Below are 22,063 nucleotides of genomic sequence, written 5' to 3'. Positions count from 1 at the left end.
ATTTGCTACATAACCTTATTCCTAATATCTTTTACATTACTCCACGTTTTATCTATCAATGAGTACACATATTATACATCAAATTTATACACGCAATTTTAGACCAATCCTTTCCCAAAATAATAACTTAGTCATGCATTCTTCTTTTAAAACAAATATTATCTTTTTAAAAACTTTTCTCCACTTTAATTAAATGTTACATTAGGTATTACGTATTGTCATTACGAGAATTAATCACGCTTAACTAACCCGTTAATAATATTGGCAAATATTAAAACTGCAAATGCACACTACATTAAACACATATACAATAACTATTATTTTAAAAGTTTTACCTACCCTCTTTAAACTTACATATTACATTAAATACCGCTTTAATGATAAAAAAAATTACGCATTTTATACTTCCCGTTTAATTTCACAAAATTAGAATTGAAACAAATATAACCAAACTCCTTTTAAAAGATCCGCAGAAAAACGTTACACCTACTCAAAAATATTTTAACAACAAAAACACATATTTGGATTGGGCCATATATCTTACTAAAATAGATAACCTACCATTCAAAACTAGGCCCAAAATTTAACGAAACCCAATACTATTTTTACAACTTTATAAGTTAATTTAATCTGACAACATTTTTTTTATTAGTCAAATAAGCAACTAATATTATCGGCCTCAAAATTAATTACATCCACTTTTTGTATTTTACCACAAAATCTAATATATATTTATATAAATAAAGTAGACATTTTTGGAGAGCATTCGGAGCGCCACGTAATAAATATACTTATTTCGACCAATAAGAAGAAAGATTTGTATTTTATATTTGAATTAAAAAATTATGTCGCCACCTAGATATAAGTAACGAATTAGATTTGATATATCTAAAATTTTAATGCCACATAGATTATAATCCACGAATTAAATTATTTTAATGAAAAAAATAAAGTAAAAATATAGGAAAAGATAAATTTATTAATTCAATACTACAAGTATAAGAAATCCAAAAAAACAAATTAAGAAATATTTAAATGATAAACGCTTATAACAAAGTTTGATACCTATCATTATAAGATACATTTTGATAGTATTTATGATAGAAATACAAATTGTTCGTTAATTATAATTAAATTAAAATTTGTGATGCCTACCATTATAAATTGACATATCATACGACACAAACAAAATTCCGTATCAATAAAAAAACCCTATTAATTAAAAACCCCATCAAGCGAATTTTGTGTTAGTAATTTTGTGTTAATTTTTGGTCATCAATGGCCGGATAATTTTTAGCTTAATTTTTAAAATCCTATGTTTAAATTAGTATTTCTAATTATTACTTATATTGTATTAATTTGGGATATTCAACGATTATATGATTATGTTTTATTTACTAAATGTTTTTTTACATGCAGATCTAACACATCATACGACACAAATAAAATTTCATATCAATACAAAACCCCATCAAGCGAATTTTGTGTTAGTAATTTTGTGTTAGTTTTAGGTCATCAATGTCCGGGTAATTTTTAAAATCTTATGTTTAAATTTATATTTGTAATTATTAGTTACATTGTATTTATTTAGGATACTTAACGATTATTTGTTTATGTAATGACATACGATTAGATGTTGTATACTTAATATATGGATGGCTTTGGTTATTTTTGGTGATGATAAAAAAATTCCAATGCATAGATTTGATTTTATATCGCAACAATTTTTCATTTATTGGTAAATATATTGATTTATTTTATATAAATTTAAAGATTTAATTTATATCAATTTCAGTTTGGCTAACATTTCACGGTTCAATTTATCCATTGATGTAGTAGGTTGGTTGTGGGCGAGGTTGGTGATTTTATCGAAATAAGAGATATGGTAAAACAATGAATAATGATTTAGGATTTAAATTATTTAAAAATATCATTTCACATTAAAGATTTTATATAACGGAAAAAATATCATATTTACAATTTATTTATATTTAATAAATTCATTATAAATTATAGTAAAAAAAAATATTAAACTTTTCTAATTTTGTCTGAATTTATTAAATACAATAAATCAAATAATTAAAAATCTTACATGAAAAAACCGTGTATCGCACGGGCTTCCATCTAGTATTATATATAGTCGATCCAACTAAAATACTAAGCTCAATTATTATAGTCTCGCGAGTCTAGGGTCTTTTCGCTCTAGGGTTTGTCGAGTGGCTTTTTGGATTTGGTCGAGTGGTTCGTCCCCTCGAGAAGGGGTGGTTAGGGTGATTGTGTCGTGGTAGGAGGATATGGAGATGAGTTGTCGAAGCGATGGGAGAAACTAAGTATTACAGAAGAAGAAGATGATGCAGCAGTTTTAGAGAAGAATGATGTAAATTCGATTCCTAGTAATATCAACCTATCGGTGGTTGGGAAAGTTCTATCCCTTAGACCGTTCAATTTTGAGGCATTGCAAAACACCGTCAAGAAGGTTTGGTCCATTGCTCAAGGGGTTGTATTTAGAAGAATTGAGAATGATCTCTTCATTATCCAATTCTTTCATTGGAAGGATAAAGAAAAAATTTTAAATGGAGAACCGTGGAGTTTTGATAATAACCTGGTAATCTTGAAGGAGATACATGGGATGAACAGCCTGATTCAATTGAGATGAAACTCTGCCCTTTCTGGATTAGGTTATACAATTTACCTCTAGATTGTCGATCAAATGATGATATAAAAACAATTGCGGGTAAGGTGGGGATGGTGTTGGAAGTCGAGGAGGATGTTCTTGGATGGGATAAATGGAGGAGGGCTAGAAACTTGGTGGACACAACAAAACCTATTAGGAGGGTTCAAAAAATTCGAACCGAAAATGGAACGGAGACTTACGTACAATTTAAGTATGAAAGGCTCCCGAATTTCTGTTTTAATTGTGGATTATTGGGGCATACCCAAAGGGGTTGTCCCAAGGATGAGAATGATGAGGAGAGTTTAGAGAAACAATGGGGAATGTGGCTCAAGGCATCACCCAGAAAAGGTTTCTTTCAACGCCAAGATGAAGTAGAAAATCTATGCAAGGGAAAGAAGCTGATATTTACTCATAAACCTCAGCAAGGTGGAAAGCGAGATGTAGTAAGGGAGGGGTCGTCTGACAGTAGGAGAAAAGGGTGTGATAAGGAAATATAGCTAGTCGCGGTATATGATGATACGAGCCAGAGACGGGTGCTTCGTCCTTTAAGAATTGGGGCTAATGGGGAGAGTGAAAAGAGGGGTTATGAGGAGGAGGAGGATACTGTGAGGGAGGAGGGGCATTGGGTGAGGGGGAAGGGGTTTGATCAGCTCGAGCTTTTAAGCAGGGGAAAGGGAGAGAATGGGGTGAATGAAGGAGAGGAAGGAGTGGATAGTAGGGAAAATGTGTTGGAGGGGAATGTGACTAGTGGGGGGGAGGTGAAGAGGAACACGGGTTGGAATTGGGAGGGAAGAACAAAAGATGGAAAAGGCTGGATAGGATGCTATTGGGCTACTCTTATGGTGATGCAAATACGGGTGGGTTGGTGGCTTCGTGTGCTGGTCAAAAAGGGGTGGGGGGGAGCTGGGGGAGGGAGACATTGAAGCAGTAGAGAAGAAGGATGAAAAGAAGAGAAAGGTGGGGTGTAGTTCTAGTATCGGGGACGGCTATATCCAAGTAGAGATGGATGGAATAAACCATCCCCTCGAACGACAATGAAAATCCTTAGTTGGAACGTCTTCGGAGCTGGCAACCCGAGGACGGTGAACACCCTCTGGGACTTGTGTTGGAGGAATAGGTCGAATGTGGTTTTCTTGATGGAAACCAAAGTAGATAGTGGGGTGATGGAGAGATTGAAGCATAGATGTGGGTATGAAAATGGCATATGTGTTAGTAGTGTGGGAAGATCGGGGGGGCTGTGTATTTGGTGGAGGGATGTCAAGGCAAAAATAGTTTCCTACTCAAATCACCATTGTGCTATTGACATATGCGGGGAGAGTGGTTCTCCCATATGGAGAGCTATGGGCATCTATGGATGGCCAGAAACAGAGAACAAGTATAAAACTTGGGACCTAATGAGGACCTTGAAAGGTGAGTGTGCTTACCCTTGTCTTTTCTTCGGGGATTTTAATGAAATAGTGTGTGCGAGGGAGAAAGAAGGGGGAGTCCACAGAAGGGAGTGCATGATGCAAAATTTTTGAGATGTCATTGATGTTTGTCATCTTCGAGATCTAGGGTATAAGGGTTGTATGTTTACATGGCAAAGAGGAAAGACTGTCGAAACCGTGACTCGGGAGACTTGACAGATTTTTGGGAGATACGGAGTGGTGTAGTCTTCATCCACAGTATGGGGTTAACCATTTACCTCGCATTTCATCGGATCACGCACCCATTATGATGGATACTGCTGTAGTTTGCGATAAAGGGAGGAAAAATAAACTCTTTCGCTTTGAGGCGTGGTGGTTGTCTAGTGAGGAGTGTGAAGGGGTGGTTAAGAAAGCGTGGGCTGAGAGTAGAGGCAAGATGGCGCATAGCAGGCTGAATGATTGTGCAACGGCTCTTATAAGGTGGTCGGCTAAAACCTTTAGGGCCTTGAGAAAGAAGATTAATGAGAAGGAGACCGAGTTACAAGAGGCTCAGGGGGCTGTTCTTGATGGGTTAATGTTGGAGAAATGTAAGAAGCTGTCTGAGGAAATTAATGAGCTTAGACAAATGGAGGAGTCATACTGGTATGCAAGGGCGAGGGCAAACGAAATGAAAGACGGTGATAAGAATACCTCGTATTTCCATCGAAAGGCATGTCATAGAAAAATTCAAAATTATATTGATGGGATTTATGATGGGGCTGGTGTGTGGAGGGAAGATGAACAAGGCATCAAAAATACAGATGCTGACTACTTTGTGTCCCTTTTTTCGTCGGAAAATCCTACGGAATTCGAGGAGGCTTTGGCTGGGGTTCATACGGTGGTCTCGGAGGACATGAATGTGGTGCTGGACTCTTGCCCATCAGACGAGGAAATCAAAGTAGCTCTGTTCCAAATGCATCCCAATAAGGCTCCTGGTCCGGACGGTATGCATGCTCTTTTCTTTCAAAAAATTTGGCATGTCGTTGGTTCTGATATTTGTTGGGTGGTTAAGAACTGGTGGGAAGGGAGGGTTATCATTGCCGATTTTAATAATATGTGTATCGTGCTAATCCCGAAATGTAATGAGCCTAATCATATGAAGGATTTCATGCCTATTAGTTGCTGTAATGTGATGTATAAAATTATTTCAAAAACTCTAGCTAATAGGCTCAAACCTTTTTTGGATAATATTATTTATGTAAATCAGAGTGCGTTTGTCCCGGGGCGCCTTATTACTGATAATGCCACAATTGCCTTTGAGATATTTCATGCTATGAAGAGAGGGGGGGAAGGTCGAAATGGTGTCATGGCCATGAAACTTGATATGAGCAAGGCCTATGACAGGGTGGAGTGGTGTTTTCTAGAAAAAGTGATGTGTAAAATGGGATTTTTTGCAGGGTGGTGTAATCGGGTCAAGGAGTGTATTTCAACTGTGTCTTTCTCTGTCAAGCTGAATAATGAGATATACGGTTCTATTACTCCTACTAGGGGCCTTAGACAGGGTGACCCGATCTCTCCGTATCTATTTCTCCTTTGTGCTGATGCGTTCTCATGCCTGTTATCGAAAGCTGCAGGGGACAAAGACATCCATGGTGCCAAGGTCTGCAGGGCGGCTCCAAGGGTTTCCCATTTGTTTTTTGCAGACGATAGTTTGCTATTTGCCAGGGCTAACATTCAAGAATGCTCGAAAGTTACTGATATAATCAGAAAGTATGAACGATCTTCGGGCCAATGTGTCAATTTAGATAAAACAGATGTTGCCTTTAGCAAAAGAGTTCCATTGGAAAGGAGGGAAGCAATCATCAATTTAATGGGAGTGAAGGAAATTTATAGGCACGAGAAATACTTGGGCCTTCCCACGATCATCGGAAAAGCAAAGAAAGTTGTTTTTGAGGGACTTTGTGAGAGAATTTGGAAAAAGATGAGCGGGTGGAAGGAGAAGTTGCTATCAAAACCGGGTAAGGAGGTGCTTCTCAAAGCCGTTATTCAAGCCATACCGACATATATCATGAGTATGTTTCGGATTCCAGATAGCATTGTGGATGAGATTCACAGAATGATGAACAAGTTCTGGTGGGGCTCGACAGATGGGCATAGGAAAATACATTGGCGGTCTTGGGAGGCTCTTTGTTATCCGAAGGGAAGAAGAGGGCTAGGCTTCCGTGATCTTAGGGACTTTAACCAAGCTCTGCTGGCGAAGCAAATTTGGAGACTCCAAGTTAACACAGGCTCCCTAGCTCATACAATAATGAAAGCTAGGTACTTTAAACATTCGGATGCAATAGGGGCCCTGAGAGGTCATGACCCTAGTTATTTATGGAGGAGCTGGTGGAGCGCGAAGGGGATTGTGCGTGATGGGATTGGCTGGAAGATTGGGGATGGCCGTGGCGTTAGATTATGGAAAGATCCTTGGTTATTCAAGGAGGGAAAGCCAATTATCCTCCAAGTTCCGGATGGGGATACAATTGAGAACAGGTGTGTTTCAGACCTTATAATGGAGGACCATCCTATGTGGAATGTGGAGCTGGTTAGAGAAGTTCTAGGGGAATATGCTCCCATTGCACTGTCTATACCCCTGTCTCAGCATAATACGGGGGATAGGGTATATTGGAGATTCACTAATAATGGCCAATTTTCTGTGAAGTCGTGCTATTGGATGATTAGGGGGGTGAGAGATGAAAATAGAGAGCATGGTGATTGCTGGAAGTCAGTATGGAAGTTGAAAGCTCCGCCCAAATTAAAACACTTTGTGTGGAATGCGTTGAAGGGAAATATGGCTGTAAAAGCTCGTCTCTATCAAAAACATATCTCTGAGGATAGCTGGTGCCAAGTTTGTGGAGATGCTCCTGAAATGGTAATGCACTCTCTGTTTTTCTACAGGGCAGCTCGTAGCATATGGAGAATGAGTATGTTCGAGAACCTATTAGAGGAGGCGCCTCATGAGTCTTTCGTGGAATGTTGGAAATGGTTGCTTCATAAGGTAACAATGGATACCTTGGTGCGTATGGCAGCATTGATGTGGGCAGTATGGAGGTGTCGAAACCTAATATTTTTTTAAAATGCGAGCCCGGATGTGGTGCAGGTGGTTGTGGGTTTCTTTAAGTATGTGGTAGAGTATTCTACCTATGCGCAACGTGTGTTTGGTGCGACTGTAAATCATGGGGTTCGATCAAATACAAGTTGGCAGAAACCTTCAGTTCGGAGGGATGGATGAAAGTGAATGTGGATGCTCATATTAGAAATGCGACTACTGCAGGCTTGGGAGTGGCTGTGCGTGATCACCAGGGCAGACTAATTGTGACAGCTACAAAGCACATCCATCATGCTCCACCAGAATGGGCTGAGGCGCAAGCTGTGAGGTATGGGCTAGGGGTGGCGAGGAGGTTGGGATTCAGGAGGGTTTGTGTGGAGTCTGACTCCTTAAATGTGATAAAGGCGATTTCATGCCCAAGCAATGGTAGGTCTCCTATATATTCTGTATATGAGGATATTTCGGTTGATAGAGCATACTTTGATGCGTGTACTTTTTCTCATACAAAGAGGAACGGTAATACGCTAGCACACTTTGTAGCCCGTTGTAATGTTGGGGATGGTCTGGAAACTATTCGTTTTCCTCCGTTCTCCGAAAGTGTAGAAACACTGGTTGCTTTGTAATATAATTGCTCTATCTTTCCTTTAAAAAAAAAAAAAAAAATCATCCGCTTTTTAGTTCGATAATAAACCTTGTTATAAACTTCATTATTAAATGTTATTCTCCTCTTTTCCAATTTAAATTGAAACTGTTACCTTTTTTTTTTTCTAAAACAAAATAACAATACAATTTCTTCCATTTTTTTGGACATATGCACCCCAAACTAATAAGATTAAGACTAATATGGTAAAAACTTGGTGTAGGGGGGGGGGGGGGGAGGAGTCGCATTGCGGGTGCACCCACAACTAGTGACTACAAAAATACCCTTGCAAGCACTTATAAGGCCTATAACTTATATGCACGTTTTAATACAAAATGTTAAGTAGACTGTTTGTGAATTATTTTCCTAGAGATAAGAGATACGTAAAAGGGATTATCCCTCATGAGTCATGACCATTTATGATATGGGATATGAGGCAAATTTAAAGGGATAAATTAAAAATTAACCAAGACAATTTAAAATTGACACGATATTTTACCCAAAACTTGCCCTTCAACCCAAATTGCATTTTTGTATCATTACACGCTAAAAGATCCACCTAGTTTACTCGGAATTGGGTTAAGCTTAGACTCACACTAGATTTTAGAGTTTATCGTCAGGAGCGGCGCTGAGGGTGTGCAACTTGGGCGACCACACGGGGCCCCCAAAAAACAAAGGCCCCAAAATTAGATATATTGATATTAAGTTGAGTGATGTAATGTAAGAATGCTTATGGTTTAGCGCTATGATGCACATATTTTATAGAGAAGGTGTGGAATTCAAAACCTCCTCAATGCATTTTTTTTTTTTTGGTTTTTTAGCTAGCTTCTCTTTTCAAGACTCCAACTTTGCTTTTTATTTTCTTTCTTGCTCCTTAATCTTCTCAATATATGGGTCTTTGTATTCCTGGTCTTTTTTTTTTTTTTTTGCAAATTTCTAATTTCTAATTCTTATATTTCTACTTCATAGTTTTAATTTTTTGCAAATTCAAGAACTCTAACTACTTCGTATAAGTTTGAAAATTCTTAACAAAAGTTTGTGGATCGATAAGATTAAAGTATATTTATTCCTAAAATATACAAGTAATTTTTTTAGCTTCTTGCCTTCTTATATGTAGTCCTAATAGCCGATAGGACTATGGTTATCATTTTCTTATTTTTTAAGTCTTCTATTGTTGGTAGGATTATTTTTTTTCATACGAATAATTATAAAAAGGCCCAATTTTATATCATCGCACAGGCCCCAAATTTCTTTGTTTTGCCTCTGTTCATCATACTTTCTAATCTTATATTAAGAATATTGCAAAATTTTACATATTCAACCATAAACGAAGTAGTATTAGGTTTAGCGTGTCACATTAGTTATATATTGTAAACTAATTTTTCATAATTCCTCGTAAGCTTCGGCTTAGCTGACATCTTCTAAACTGACTAGTTGGTATCTCAATTGAATTATTATTAACAATAAAAGACAAAAACAAAGATTCATCAATATACTTGTACAAAAATATCCATCATTTACTATAAATATACAAAATTGTGATTCAACTAACTTTACTTACATTACAATAACATCCGTGATCTTCAAACTCTACCCAAAATAAAAATTCCACAAAAAAAAAATAAAAAATAAAAAATAAAAATAAAAATTCTACAAGCCAGCTGCCTTACAAGTTACGACAGTCAACAAAAGATGACATTTCAAGTGAGATTCTAGAAGCACACCGTATAAATACATGTATATAAATTATAAACAATGTTTAATTACTTTATATAAAAAAAAGGACAAAAATAATATTCTGAAATAGTAATTAATTTACATGGGAGGCACAAAGGGTTGATGATGTTGAGGGATTCGAAACCAGACCTGCGACACCGGAGATTTGTCGGCAACACCATGCCAACAAATGCCGCCGCGACATATCTCAGCGCCGCCGACTGCGCCGCCGTTAATAACATCGACTCGTGAAACCGCTTTCCGTGAGACATCCCACGTCAGCGTCGTCACTAACACCAACCCCACCACCGCCGTCGACACCGCCAGTATGAATATTCCGGTGAAACTCTGCCCCATCATAAGACCGTACGCCTTAATCGCCGCTATTAAAGCTAAGTATATCGTCATTAGATTCCCGACAACGGCATCTGAAATCGCCATGAATGAATTTGATTTTGAGGAGAGAGAAAGTGAGGGAGTAATTTTGGGAGGAATGAATGAGGAGTGAATTGGGGTTTAAGAATTCGGGGATTTTTTTTATTTTTTTTTTTCCAATTTTTGGGGATATTTGGAATATATTTGAATATTGGGGTGGTGGGGTGGAGTTATCTTGGCTTTAAAGGGAGTTAATTAAGAGTGTATATGAAGGGAGGCCCAAAGAGGTTATACCACGTATTTAGTTATTCAGATTTGTTTACGTGGCTATTGATTTATGCGAGACCCATTTTTGAATTTCTCACCAATCTTTATCTTGTTTGGTGACAAGCAACCATGGCGTCTTCACTCCAATCCTATCATATCATATCATCACTTTAGAAACAATTATTTTATTTTTTTTTTATAAATATATATCCAGATGCACATACAGAAAGAGTAAAGTAATAGATGTATATAAGTGGAGTTATGGTTAGATTTAATAATTTGGAAAAGTAAGAGAAAAATATAAATTAAAAACCACTAGTTATAATGTGAGAGGGGAATATATTATAACAATAGTGGGGTCAAAAGAAAGAGAAAGAAATGAATCAAATGATACTACCTCCATTCCTAAATAATAGACCTGATCAAAGTGCAGGTTAGGCCGGGCTGAGACTAAAAAAGTTAGCCCATTTCTCAGACTGGGTCAAGCCCAGCTTCGAATTGGAAATTCCATGCCCAAACCCGCACAAAATGGTTAGGTCGTGCGGGCTTTTCGAGTTAGGCAAAAAAAAAACCAAAATTGTATTAAAACGCATTCCCAAGCCCGCCCAATAAATTAAAAGAATTGGGCCGAAAAATTCTGCCCAAAACTCACTCAAATTCGGCCCAGAGCAACGGGGCGGGCTAACTTTGATAAGCTCTACTAAATAATTAACACACTTCCCTTATTCGTCTGTTCCTGAATATTTGACACAATATTTAAATGACAAGGACCCTTTAATATTTAATTGCTATTCTATCGTACACAATCCTTACCACTTTTAAGGTTTATATTAAAATAATCCCCACCCCCAATCAAACATTCCACTAACTTCACTTTACGATAAACAATTCAATAAAACTATCCTACTCAAACATTTCATAAATCCGTTTCAACGTGTTAATTAAATGGAATGGAGGGAGTATATAACTATTGTGTGATTCGAGCATTGCACTGGGTTGCTATTTTTAAACATAATGTTAATAAAAAAGTTCCCTCTAAGGTTTCTCTTTGAGAGGGTTTTTTTTTTCCCTAGCTTCCATTACTAGGTTTCTTCTGTTTTTTTTTTTAAAAAAAAAAAGGTTATTCTTCACTTTTATCCCTTTTCTCTTCTTCTCTTTCAACTTTTTTCTTCTTGGTCTCAGTTGCGAATCTTTGTAGGGGCTTCAACTAGTGTTTTTACTGATGGTAAGACCAAAAACTTTTTTTATTGCTTTCAATATATAGATCCTATCCTTGAGATAATGGTTCTTCTTTATGTGGATTGAAAATCTAGGGTTTTATGATCTTCGTAAGTGTGAGTATTATCACCCAAACGACTATGCATTTTTGGATTTCAAGCCGAATTAGTGCTGAGACTGCTAACTCACAAATTGTATTGTATCATTTGACTATCTTTTATTAATGAAATTTTTTATCTTCCTGTTAAAAAAAAAAAAAAAAAAAAAAAAAAAAAAAAAAAAAAAAAACCTTAATGTCGGTAAAAAAAAATTAAATAAAAAGGATTTAAAGAGAATAACTATCCATTGTATTGGAATTGTGCTATTCCTCATTTTATTTTTCAGGCTACATAATTATTTTTTATTATTTATTTGTGCTTACTTACATTTATATTTAGTTATGTGTATATACAAAACATAAATTACTATTGGCTAAAGTGGTAAGAATTGTGATCCTATATCCATGAGGTTTAGTGTTCAAAACTTGCAGGATGTTATGGTAGTGCATTTTACGTGTCATATAAATGTTATTAAGAACACTTTTTAATATATATACTAGATTGTGGCTAGGACGATGCCCCGGATATTGAAATTACCTTAAGTTTAAATACTTGTAGATATTACTATGTATATAATTGCTTAATTGGTATTGAATATAAAAAAAAATAGCATCCAAGGAAACAACCATTAGTATGTGATTGATTTCTTACAAATTAGATTGTAGTTTAATGTGCAATTATTTGAAGTTACATTCTACATGAAAATTAAATACGAAGGTTACACATATGAAGAGTTTTGAGTGATGACGTATAGGGTGACACGTAATGGTGATGTGGCGCCAAATCACATTGAGGGAATAGTACACATGGCGATAGCATGTTATCCCTTTTTATTTTAATAATATTATAGACTATAGAAGTGAATGGGGTTTCTAAATTTGGATATGGGGCACTTAGGTGTTGTTCAGTTGGAGGTAAAAGACATGGAAAATTTCCTTTCCTAGGAAATAGGATATGGATATCTTGTTTAATTGACAGAAAAATATCAAATTGAGGGAAATGGAATTTACAAGGGAAGTTTCAATATCCATGGAACATGGGAATTTACTTACCAAGCCCCCCTTGGTAAGTCACATTTCTAAGGGTGTCAATTTGGGTAAACAGTTCGGGTTTGGGTTGGGTTTATCAGTTTCAGGTTATTACGGGTCGGTTTATAACGGGTTGAAATAATTAGCAGGTTGGTTTGGGTCCATTTTGAAAATCATCAAGTCAGTTCGGTTTGGTATTCTTTATTGAGGTTTCTATTCGGGTCGGGTCCTAATCGAGTCGAGTTGTAGTTGGTTCGAGTCATAATTAGTTTGGGTTGAACCAGGTCGATTTGAAAACGGGTTTAGCCAATTTAAAGTGGGTTTCGATTCAAAACAGTTCGGGTCTAATCGGATCGGGTTTAATCGGATCAGGTCATAACCAGTTTGGGTTAAACCGGGTCTGTTTGAAAATGGGTATCGGTTCAAAACAGATCGAGTGAAATCGGGGGTCCGGCCATTATTGGTTCAGGTCATAATCGATTTAGATTGAACTTGGTCGGTTTGAAAATGGGTTTACCCAATTTGAAGCGGGTTTCAGTCCAAATCATATTGGATTGAAATTGAGTCGGATCACTATCGAGTCGAGTTAGACCCTGTTCTTTTGAGCTTCTGGGCAGGTCAGAGCAGGGGTCAGTAGAGCATAACATATTTCACCAGAGTAGAGCAGAGCAGATTTCAGCATTATTATTATTATTATTATGATTATTATTATTATTTTTATTATTAATATTATTTTATTTTAAGTATTATTACTATTATTATCGCATTTAATTATTATAATTATAATTATTATAATTTTATTATTATTATTTTATATTAATTATTATTATTATTTTATTATTTTATTATTATTATTTTTATTATTAATATTAATATTATTTTATTTTAAGTATTATTACTATTATTATCGCATTTAATTATTATAATTATAATTATTATAATTTTATTATTATTATTATTATTATTTTTTTATATTAATTATTATTATTTTATTATTATTATTAAGTTTTTATATTAATTATTATTATTATTATTATTCATTATTTATTTATTTATTTATTATTATTATTATATATTAATTATTATTATTATTATTATTATTATAATTATTATTATTATTATTATTATTATCATTATTATATATTAATTATTATTATATATTAATTATTATTATTATTAAATATTAATTATTATTATTATATATTAATTATTATTATTATATATTAATTATTATTATTATTATTATATATTAATTATTATTATTATTATTATTAATTATTTATTTTAAATATATTAATTATTATTTTTAATCCATAGCAGAGCAGAGCAGAGCAGATTTTAGTAGAGTAGAGCAGAGTAGAGCAGCTCTGAAGAACAGGGTCTTAGTCAGATAATGCGTAGGAATGGGTCATGTTATAATCAAGTTAAGTCATAAATAAGTTGGGTTTATCGAGTAGTGGGTTGGAACGGATCTAATCATAAACATATTGGGTTACGGGTTGTAAACGACTCAGTCATAACGGGTTCGGTCGTAAACAGTTCGGTCTCAACGGGTTACAGGTCGTAAACAGTTCGGTCTCAACGGTTTACAGGTTAAAACGGTTCGGTCATAACGGGTTACGGGTTATAAATGGTTCGGTCACAACAGGGTTACGAGTTGGACCGGTTCAGGTTTATCGGATTTTTGCCGGGTTTAAACAGTTTTCGGTTTAAAATAGTTCGGGTTATTATTGGGTTCAGACGTAATTGGATCAGATTGTTTTCAGTTTCGGGTTGTAACGGTTTGGCTTGATAACGGGTCAGGTTAGTAACGATTCGCACAAATTCGGTTTTCAAATTGGGTGAGAAAAAATTGGGTCAAGTCGGTTTTCGGTTTTCAAAAGACGGGTTTTTAACGGTTCAGTTCCTTTTCGGATTGGTTCAAAACAGTCGGATTTAACAGTTTGGGTCAAAAACTGATAGCTCTACACATTTCCCATGATTATTGTAGGGCCTACTTGCCTTATTAGCACTAATACATTAGTCTCTTTCTTTCTCCCTCCAAATTAATCAAGCTAATAACTAGTAAAATCCTATATTATCAACCAAACAAGCTCAACCATTTCCTAGGAAATGGACAAGGGAAATAATTTCCCATATCAACCAAACAATACCTTAAAAAACAACTGCTTTTGAAAAGTGGAGGACTTTAAAAAAATAATTTGTTTGCTAATTTTTTTTAAGTACACCTTGCACCCGATTGTATATAGTTGGTTTGGGTCGGGTTCAGGTCTAAAATATTGGCCCAAAATCCACAAAATTGGATCAGGCTTAGTAGACTTTTCAGGCCTTTTCAGTCTAGGCAAAAAAAAACTAAAAATTAGAAATGTATGTCCAACGACCAAGAAAAAAAAATCTATTTTACACGACTTCGGGCCAAAAAATCTGCCCAAAGCCCCCAAAATCAGGTCGGGCCTAATATGAACAGCTCCAAGCCCTGTTCACTTCACCTTATAAAAAAAATTTAATTTAGTAAAAATTAGTAATTTTAAAGAAGATATAATAAAGAATTTGGGCCGTGGGAGTTGTTTGTTTCAACTGCTATCAGTAAAAATAATTTCAGTTCATCAAAAAAAAAATTACTTCAATAAAAATAGTTTAAGTTCAGCAAAAACAATTTCAGTTCAGTAATAATAATTTCAGCTAACCAAAAATAAGGTGAAGTGTAGCCTAACTCTGCATTATATTATATAGAGGTGATCTAAATTTGGGTCAGGGCTTAGCATCAAATCTCATGCTCAAACCTGCAAAAAAGTGACAGGCTTATCAGGCCAAAGTTGATTTTTCGGGCTTTATTCATGTTTTTAACATTAAAAATTATTTTTATGCTTAGCGTGACATGTCGTAGTTGATAACCTCTAATATTTATTGGGTTTTACTCTAATCTTATTACGAGTGCGGAAACAACCCTATGTCCGGATCCATGTATTATTCAAAAGACTAATCACAACACATAATCTACTGAAAGTACGAGCGGAGCTAAGAATAAGAACTGCAAGATCAATCCCTCTATTGAAAGTCCACCCGCACAATCAAACCCGTCTGCAATATATTAGCTTAGAATACTGGACAAGAACTCTTAAGGTAGAGCATTTAGATCCAGGTTCTCACTTTTAGAAGGCTACAATAATGTTCTTAATTAATTGTCATGTATGTTCATCTAATGATCATGGATATTAATTATAAATAAATCACCTCCTTAAAGTATAGACCAAATAGGAATAGGATTAATAATTAAATTAATTGACTAATCATCAAGCGCCACGTGGGCCCTACACGCACGGACACACGCGCACGTAAAGGCCCATGCTTGCAAGCCAAGGCAGCACCTAGGCCCCCAACCTTGTGCGGGCGCCAAGGCAGTAGCAAGGGTGGGACCTTGCGTTGCAAGCTAGCGCATGCTAGTTGGCAAGCCCGCAAGCACAGGCCAGCCACGCACACAGCCAGCCCGCACACCCGCAGAGGCTAGCTTGCTGGTCTTGCGTGTGTGCGTTGTTGTTGTGGGCTTGGCCCATGGCTGCTGCACGCATACGGCTAGGCTTGTGCCTGACCCATTCGTGCCTAGCCGAGGCTAGCCTTACAGTTGAGTTTCGTTGGGCGCACGTAAGGCCTTACGTGAGACCAGTCTTAGGGGCTTGGCCCATATATTGTGCGTCGCTTTATTTCATTTTATTCGTTAATTAATTTCTTCTAATATATTTAACGACTATACGCTTGGACTTTTGGCGTTTTCGAGCAGAAAATCCAACGTATTTATCTAAACTATATTTAAAGACATATATGGGCCTTTGACCTAATCCTTCTTACGGGTTGATTTCGTGTTTAAGGTGTACCAATAGATTCAGTCAAGAGCAAGCTATGAGACTATTATATTATTCTCACTTATCGAAAACGGCCTCCAGCTAGGCATTTCGATCATTTGACTTCGATGAATACTTAACTCTTTAATTAACTTAACCATCTATTAGAATATTACACTTGTTCGAACACTACTCCAATATTATATTACTCGTCATATATGCACGTGATACGTGCATTTGTGTATTATAGGCATTTTACGTCCTACTATAGCTACAACTCCGATGTTTGACACAATTGCTATTACAAATTCAAGGTATTTTTTAAACCGTTTAAAAGGTATTTTTAAAGTTTAGAACATTGTCTTTTATTTGGAATCTAATTTTATGAGGTCTTGTAAAATCTTCTATGAATTTCTTGAATGCATAGGTGTAGACACCAGATTGTGTCTCCCCAAAAACCAAACCCAGTGATGAGTACCTTTCACGTATTTGATTATTGAATTAGGTGAAGAGTTGAAGAATCTCGTGAATTTCCCTTTAGCCTTGACCATTTCTAACCTTTCCTTAAATGTTTTAAGCTAAAATCATTCATTTCGTATTTTTAAAAATCATTCATTTTGTGTCCTCCACATAAAAATGTCCAAACCAGTATATTTTGAATCCATTAGAAGGTTGTTTTCGATCCTAAATCCCTTAGGATTTATTATTAGCTTCTAGAATCCTCTAGAAGATTCTAATTTATCCCGTTTTAGAAAAGATAAAGACTTAAGAATTTTACATCGGATAAAACACTTGTTTTTTAAATGATTTTAATTCTGATAAAATTAAAATACGTACGGAAATTCGATTTGTTGGCGACTCTTTTATCTCTAGCTTCTCTCCCTTTGGACGCCACCATGCTTAAAAACATGATCATAATGGGGCTCAAACTTGATGTTTGAAATATTCCCTACAAATCTACAATAGCTTTTTTTTTTTTTACTTTTTTTTTTTGAAGAATTATTTTATTAATAATTAGCTGAAATCTATAATAATAAAACTAAGCATAGGGGTTAATATCCCTTTACATGGTAATATTAGTAGTATTTTATTTGATTTGATATTATTCTCCTATGGATTTTTTTTTTTTTTAAATAATGCAAATGTGGTGACTTATGTTTATTATGGAGTATTTTTATATTGTGGTAATTTTTTTTTTTGAATTTCCTTTTAAAACATTTTTATTTTGTAAGATTCTAAATTGTGGTAAATTTTTTGAAAACTAACATATTTATTAGGGATGTCAGTGAAGCGGGTCAAATAGGAGACTCGTCCCATCTCCGTCCCAATGGGACGGGGATGAGTCTTGGTTTGGAGGGTGATGGGGCGGGGATGGGGATAAAAAACATACCCTCCATGGTTGATGGGGCGGGGGTGGATTTTAGGTTGTATCCGCCCCATCCCCGCACTGCCCCACTTCGTACTCACCCCATCCCCACATCCATATATTTTTAAAAACAAAATTATATACTTTTATACTATTTTATAAAAAAATTATGTAAAATAAATTAGTAAATATAATACTTCGTAATACACTTATATTATAAACAAAAAAATGTGTAATATTAACAATAACTTTTTTCTTTTTGCAATCTTTATTAATTATGAAAGATTGTGTATTTGGGAGGCGGGGATTAGGCGGGTTTTAGATGGGGATTAGGTGGGGGTGGATATTCAAGTGGGGGATGGGGCGGGGATGGTTTTGAAGTTGTACCCGCTAAGGTGGAGATGGGGATGAATTTTAGACCCGCCACGAGGATGAGGATAAAAGTGGGTATGAAAATTTTAGGTCGGGATGGGAATAAGAAGACCAACATCCGCCCCGCCCTGTCTCGCCTCCATTGACATCCCTTTATTATAGTCCCTCCGTTTGTTTTAAGTCCCTTCCTTTTTTAAAGGGGAAAAACTTGGAGTTTATCTCAGTCTTGCACGGTGCAAGGATTCCAAATTCTTGCACAGGAGCACACTGGTGATTTCCCTATGTACACCAACTTAATTTGGGATAGGGTCTAAGCCTAACCACCACATTACTTAAATGAAAAATTCAGTGCATATTGGATTTAACTTCTTTCTAAAGAGATAACACATTAATTGACATAGATTATACAATATTCAATAAAGACTATACTTTATCAAACATATACGATATGTGTTGTGCTATATTATCTATCCTAGCATGGTACAAGGGTCAGAATTACCTAAAAACTTGTGTTGACGTGATTCACAATAATATTATTTTAGACTTATGGTCCACGCGTGATAGCCGACTTATATTAAACATGGTGACCTTAATTTTAACGTATTGACCTTTATAAAACTCTTGTAGATCTAGTTCACAAAAAAATTTATTGTGAACCTAGGTCCACACGTGTCAGTCGATGTTGTATATATATGTTGGATATATCGACCTAATTTTAACATAAAATCTTTTTATTCATATTGACTAATATATAAAAACTCATTATAAAATCTATTAATCACTTACGACTAGGGATGTCAATAGGGTGGGGAGGATGTTGGCTTTCCCATCCCTATCCCCGCCTAACATTTTCATCCCCATTCCCACCCCCATCCCCGCGGCGGGTCCAAAATTCATCCCCATCCCCGCCCCGGCGGGTACAATCCCAAAATACCCCCGCCCCACCCTCCACTTGGATATTTATCCCCACCTAATCCCCACCTTCCAAATACAACAATACTACAAAATAATGATTAAAATAATTCATTGTTAAGTTATACATTTTTTTTTTATAATATAAGTCTATTACAATGTAGTATACTCTTACTATATTATTTTACTTAATCTTTATATAAAATGGTATATATATATATGTGGGTATGGAGTGGGCGGAGTGGGGCGGGTATGAAGTGGGGATGGGGCGGGTATAACTTAAAATCCACCTCCGCCCCATCACCCATGGCGGGTATGGTTTTTATCTCTATCCCCATCCCACCACCCGCCAAACCGAAACCCATCCCCGCTCCACTGGGGCGGGTCTCCTACTTGACCCGCCCCACTGACATCCCTACTTACGACCTTTATTATAATACATTGACTTTTTTTTTTATTAATATTGTAACACCCCCAAATCTCCCTCTACATAAATACTGTATTTATACGTATAAAACACCGTAGAGATAGACTTGGGCGTATTACTAACACGTGAAAACGTAAGGCTTTTTAACTACTAATAATGACAGCGGAAAAATAACTGATTTTATTAATAATGTAATGGCTACATTATATAGTTTGAAAACAAACAATAATACTCCAAGTAATTCATGACTGACTCGAATAAATAAACTCCTAACTAGTGATCCCAATCCCGACTCAAGTATGCGCACGATCAACTTCACACCTGAAATCAAAACTGCTTACCAATATTGGTAAACATGGCGAACCAAAACAAAAAGGAAAAACGGATTAGCAAAACGCTAAGTACATATAAGTACAAGGCATGTAAATACTTTTATTAGACAAACATGCTTTCAAATTAATTATTCCAATTCAAACTTGCCAAAAGTCACTTTCCAAAATTAGACTTTACAAATTTAAACCTTCCAAAAGTAATAACGTCCATTAATAGAAACTTTCCCAACCAATAAAATTCCAACTTTAGAAAAAAATTTCCAAAATCAATTTAAACTAAGTGTGCACACCCCCCAAGCAAGTTAAACTGTACTCGAGGAAAGACCAGATTATACAAAGCTCATGGTCTTACTTAACCAGTCCCGGGTAGAGGGAAAATAAAATATTAAATACTCAGGCTAATGAGCTGCAAAATTTTAAATAAATTCCTTTAATTCAATATGCACAACCTCAAACTTCCATCCTTCTTTTTCACAAACAGCACTGGAGCACCCCATAGAGAAGAACTAGGTCGAATATACCCCTTGTCCAACAAGTCATCTAACTGAGTTTTCAGTTCCTTCATCTCACTTGGAGCCATCCTGTATGGAGCCTTTGAAATAGGTCCAGTCCCCGGAATTAAATCAATGGTGAACTCAACATCTCTCACCGGTGGCATACCTGGTATCTCATCAGGGAAGACATCTGGAAATTCTTCAACTACTGGAATACTCTCATTCTTCTTATCTTCCTTTCCCACTCCCCGAACACTACACATGTAATAGGGCAACCCTTCCTGACATAATTCCAAAATTGCAAGGCATAAATGATTTTGATCCCTGATTTGCTCCCTTCCTTCCTATAGGTCACTGTCACTTTACCCGGACCTAACAATTTCACTTTTTGAGAAGCACAATCTATGTGAGCCTTATACTTTCCCAGCCAGTCCATCCCTAAAACCACATCAAGGTCTTGCAACTCGAACTCAATCAAATCTGAAGGAAATTCTACTCCGGCTATGGTGATAGGTACCCCTTTTTATAACTTAGAACAATTCCTCATTTCCCCAGTTGGAATAGAAACATCTAGAGACACTAACAATGGACTCTCTAACTTTAATCTCTGAACTAGAGATTTTGAAACAAAAGAATGAGACGCACCCGAATCAAACAGGACTCTAGCATTCAAAGAACAAACAAGGAAAGTGCTAATTACCACATCATTAGAAGCCTCAGCCTCACGACGACTCATCACGAACACACGACCCTTAGGAGCCGTTCCTGCACCGCCACTGGTTCCATTCCTCTGAGCTGATCCATTGGTCTGGGGTGGTTTTGGTGGGTTTTTAGCCTCTTGGACTTTCCCCATATTGACATCCTTTTCCTTAGTAAAACACTCATACTCTCGATGCCCTAGTTTCTGACAATAACGACAAGTCATCGGGTTTCCCTCACAGTCCTTCCCTGGGTGGTTTTTCTCACATCTTTTACAAAAATAACTTCTCTTAGGTCTGGTGTTATTCCCATTCCCTCGGTTATTATTTCCCAGTCCGTAATCTCCCTTCCCCAAGTTTCCCTTGTTGTCCCTCCTATTGAATTGCCCATTTCCCCCAGAATTCTCCCCAATCCTAGGTCTTTTATCAACTCCAGGTGAACCCCCATCACTCTTCCTTTTCCCTCCAGCTGAGTTCTCTAACTCTCTTCCCCGGATCCCATATAGGTGGGCAGCTCTCCCATAAACCTCATCTAGGGTTTCAAAGGTTACTCCTCCCAACTTCCCTTGAAGGCTTAAGGTTAAACCTTGCTCGAACCTTTGGGCTTTCAACTCTTCCGTGGGTACTACCTCTGGTGCAAACCTCATTAACTCAATGAATTTGTTATAATATTCATTGATGGTCATGTTCCCCATCCTAAGGTTGGTAAACTCCATGCATTTCTGCTTTTTCAGGTAGGCGGGGTAAAACTTGTCTCTTAATGCCTTTTTCAGCTCTTTCCATCCAAAGTCAGGGTTTTCTAAAAGCCTATCCCGGTTTTGACTCCACCACAGATCGACTTCTTCCCTCAAGTAATACGCAGCATTGTTAACCTTTAATTCTTCAGGACAGTTAATGGCATCAAACAACTTATCAAATTCCCTTATCCAATTCTCCAAACTAGCGGGATCCTCCTTTCCAAGGTAAGTGGGTGGTTGCTGGCGGCAAGGATGGTGGCAGCAATAGTGGTTGTTCGGTGGGCAGCACTTGGTGTTTATTTAAGCTAGGAGGAGGAAGAAGTAGAGGAAGAAGTGGCGTGAGTTAGGGAGTTGAGAAGAGGATTTTTTTTCTTCTGATTTTTGGTGTGAATGA

At 36.3% G+C, this 22,063-nt stretch overlaps 2 protein-coding genes across 2 annotated transcripts; one reads left to right on the top strand and one right to left on the bottom strand.

Annotated features, from left to right (window-relative positions):
- The first annotated feature begins 7,329 nt into the window (after positions 1 to 7,329).
- LOC110721114 lies at positions 7,330 to 7,773 on the top strand. Its single transcript, XM_021900242.1, has one exon. It carries the CDS (start codon positions 7,330 to 7,332, stop codon positions 7,771 to 7,773), a length of 444 nt encoding a protein of 147 aa, XP_021755934.1.
- A 1,490-nt stretch (positions 7,774 to 9,263) lies between these two features.
- On the bottom strand, positions 9,264 to 10,624 carry LOC110721134. Its single transcript, XM_021900263.1, has one exon. The coding sequence runs from the start codon at positions 9,945 to 9,947 to the stop codon at positions 9,606 to 9,608; it is 342 nt and encodes a 113-aa protein (XP_021755955.1). The 5' UTR covers positions 9,948 to 10,624; the 3' UTR covers positions 9,264 to 9,605.
- Positions 10,625 to 22,063: the final 11,439 nt, after the last annotated feature.

Source organism: Chenopodium quinoa, unplaced genomic scaffold (genome assembly GCF_001683475.1).
Source record: "Chenopodium quinoa cultivar QQ74 unplaced genomic scaffold, ASM168347v1, whole genome shotgun sequence".
Lineage (NCBI taxonomy): Eukaryota > Viridiplantae > Streptophyta > Magnoliopsida > Caryophyllales > Amaranthaceae > Chenopodium > Chenopodium quinoa.
Note: the sequence above shows the minus strand (reverse complement) of the source record. Positions and strands in the feature narration are given on the sequence as shown.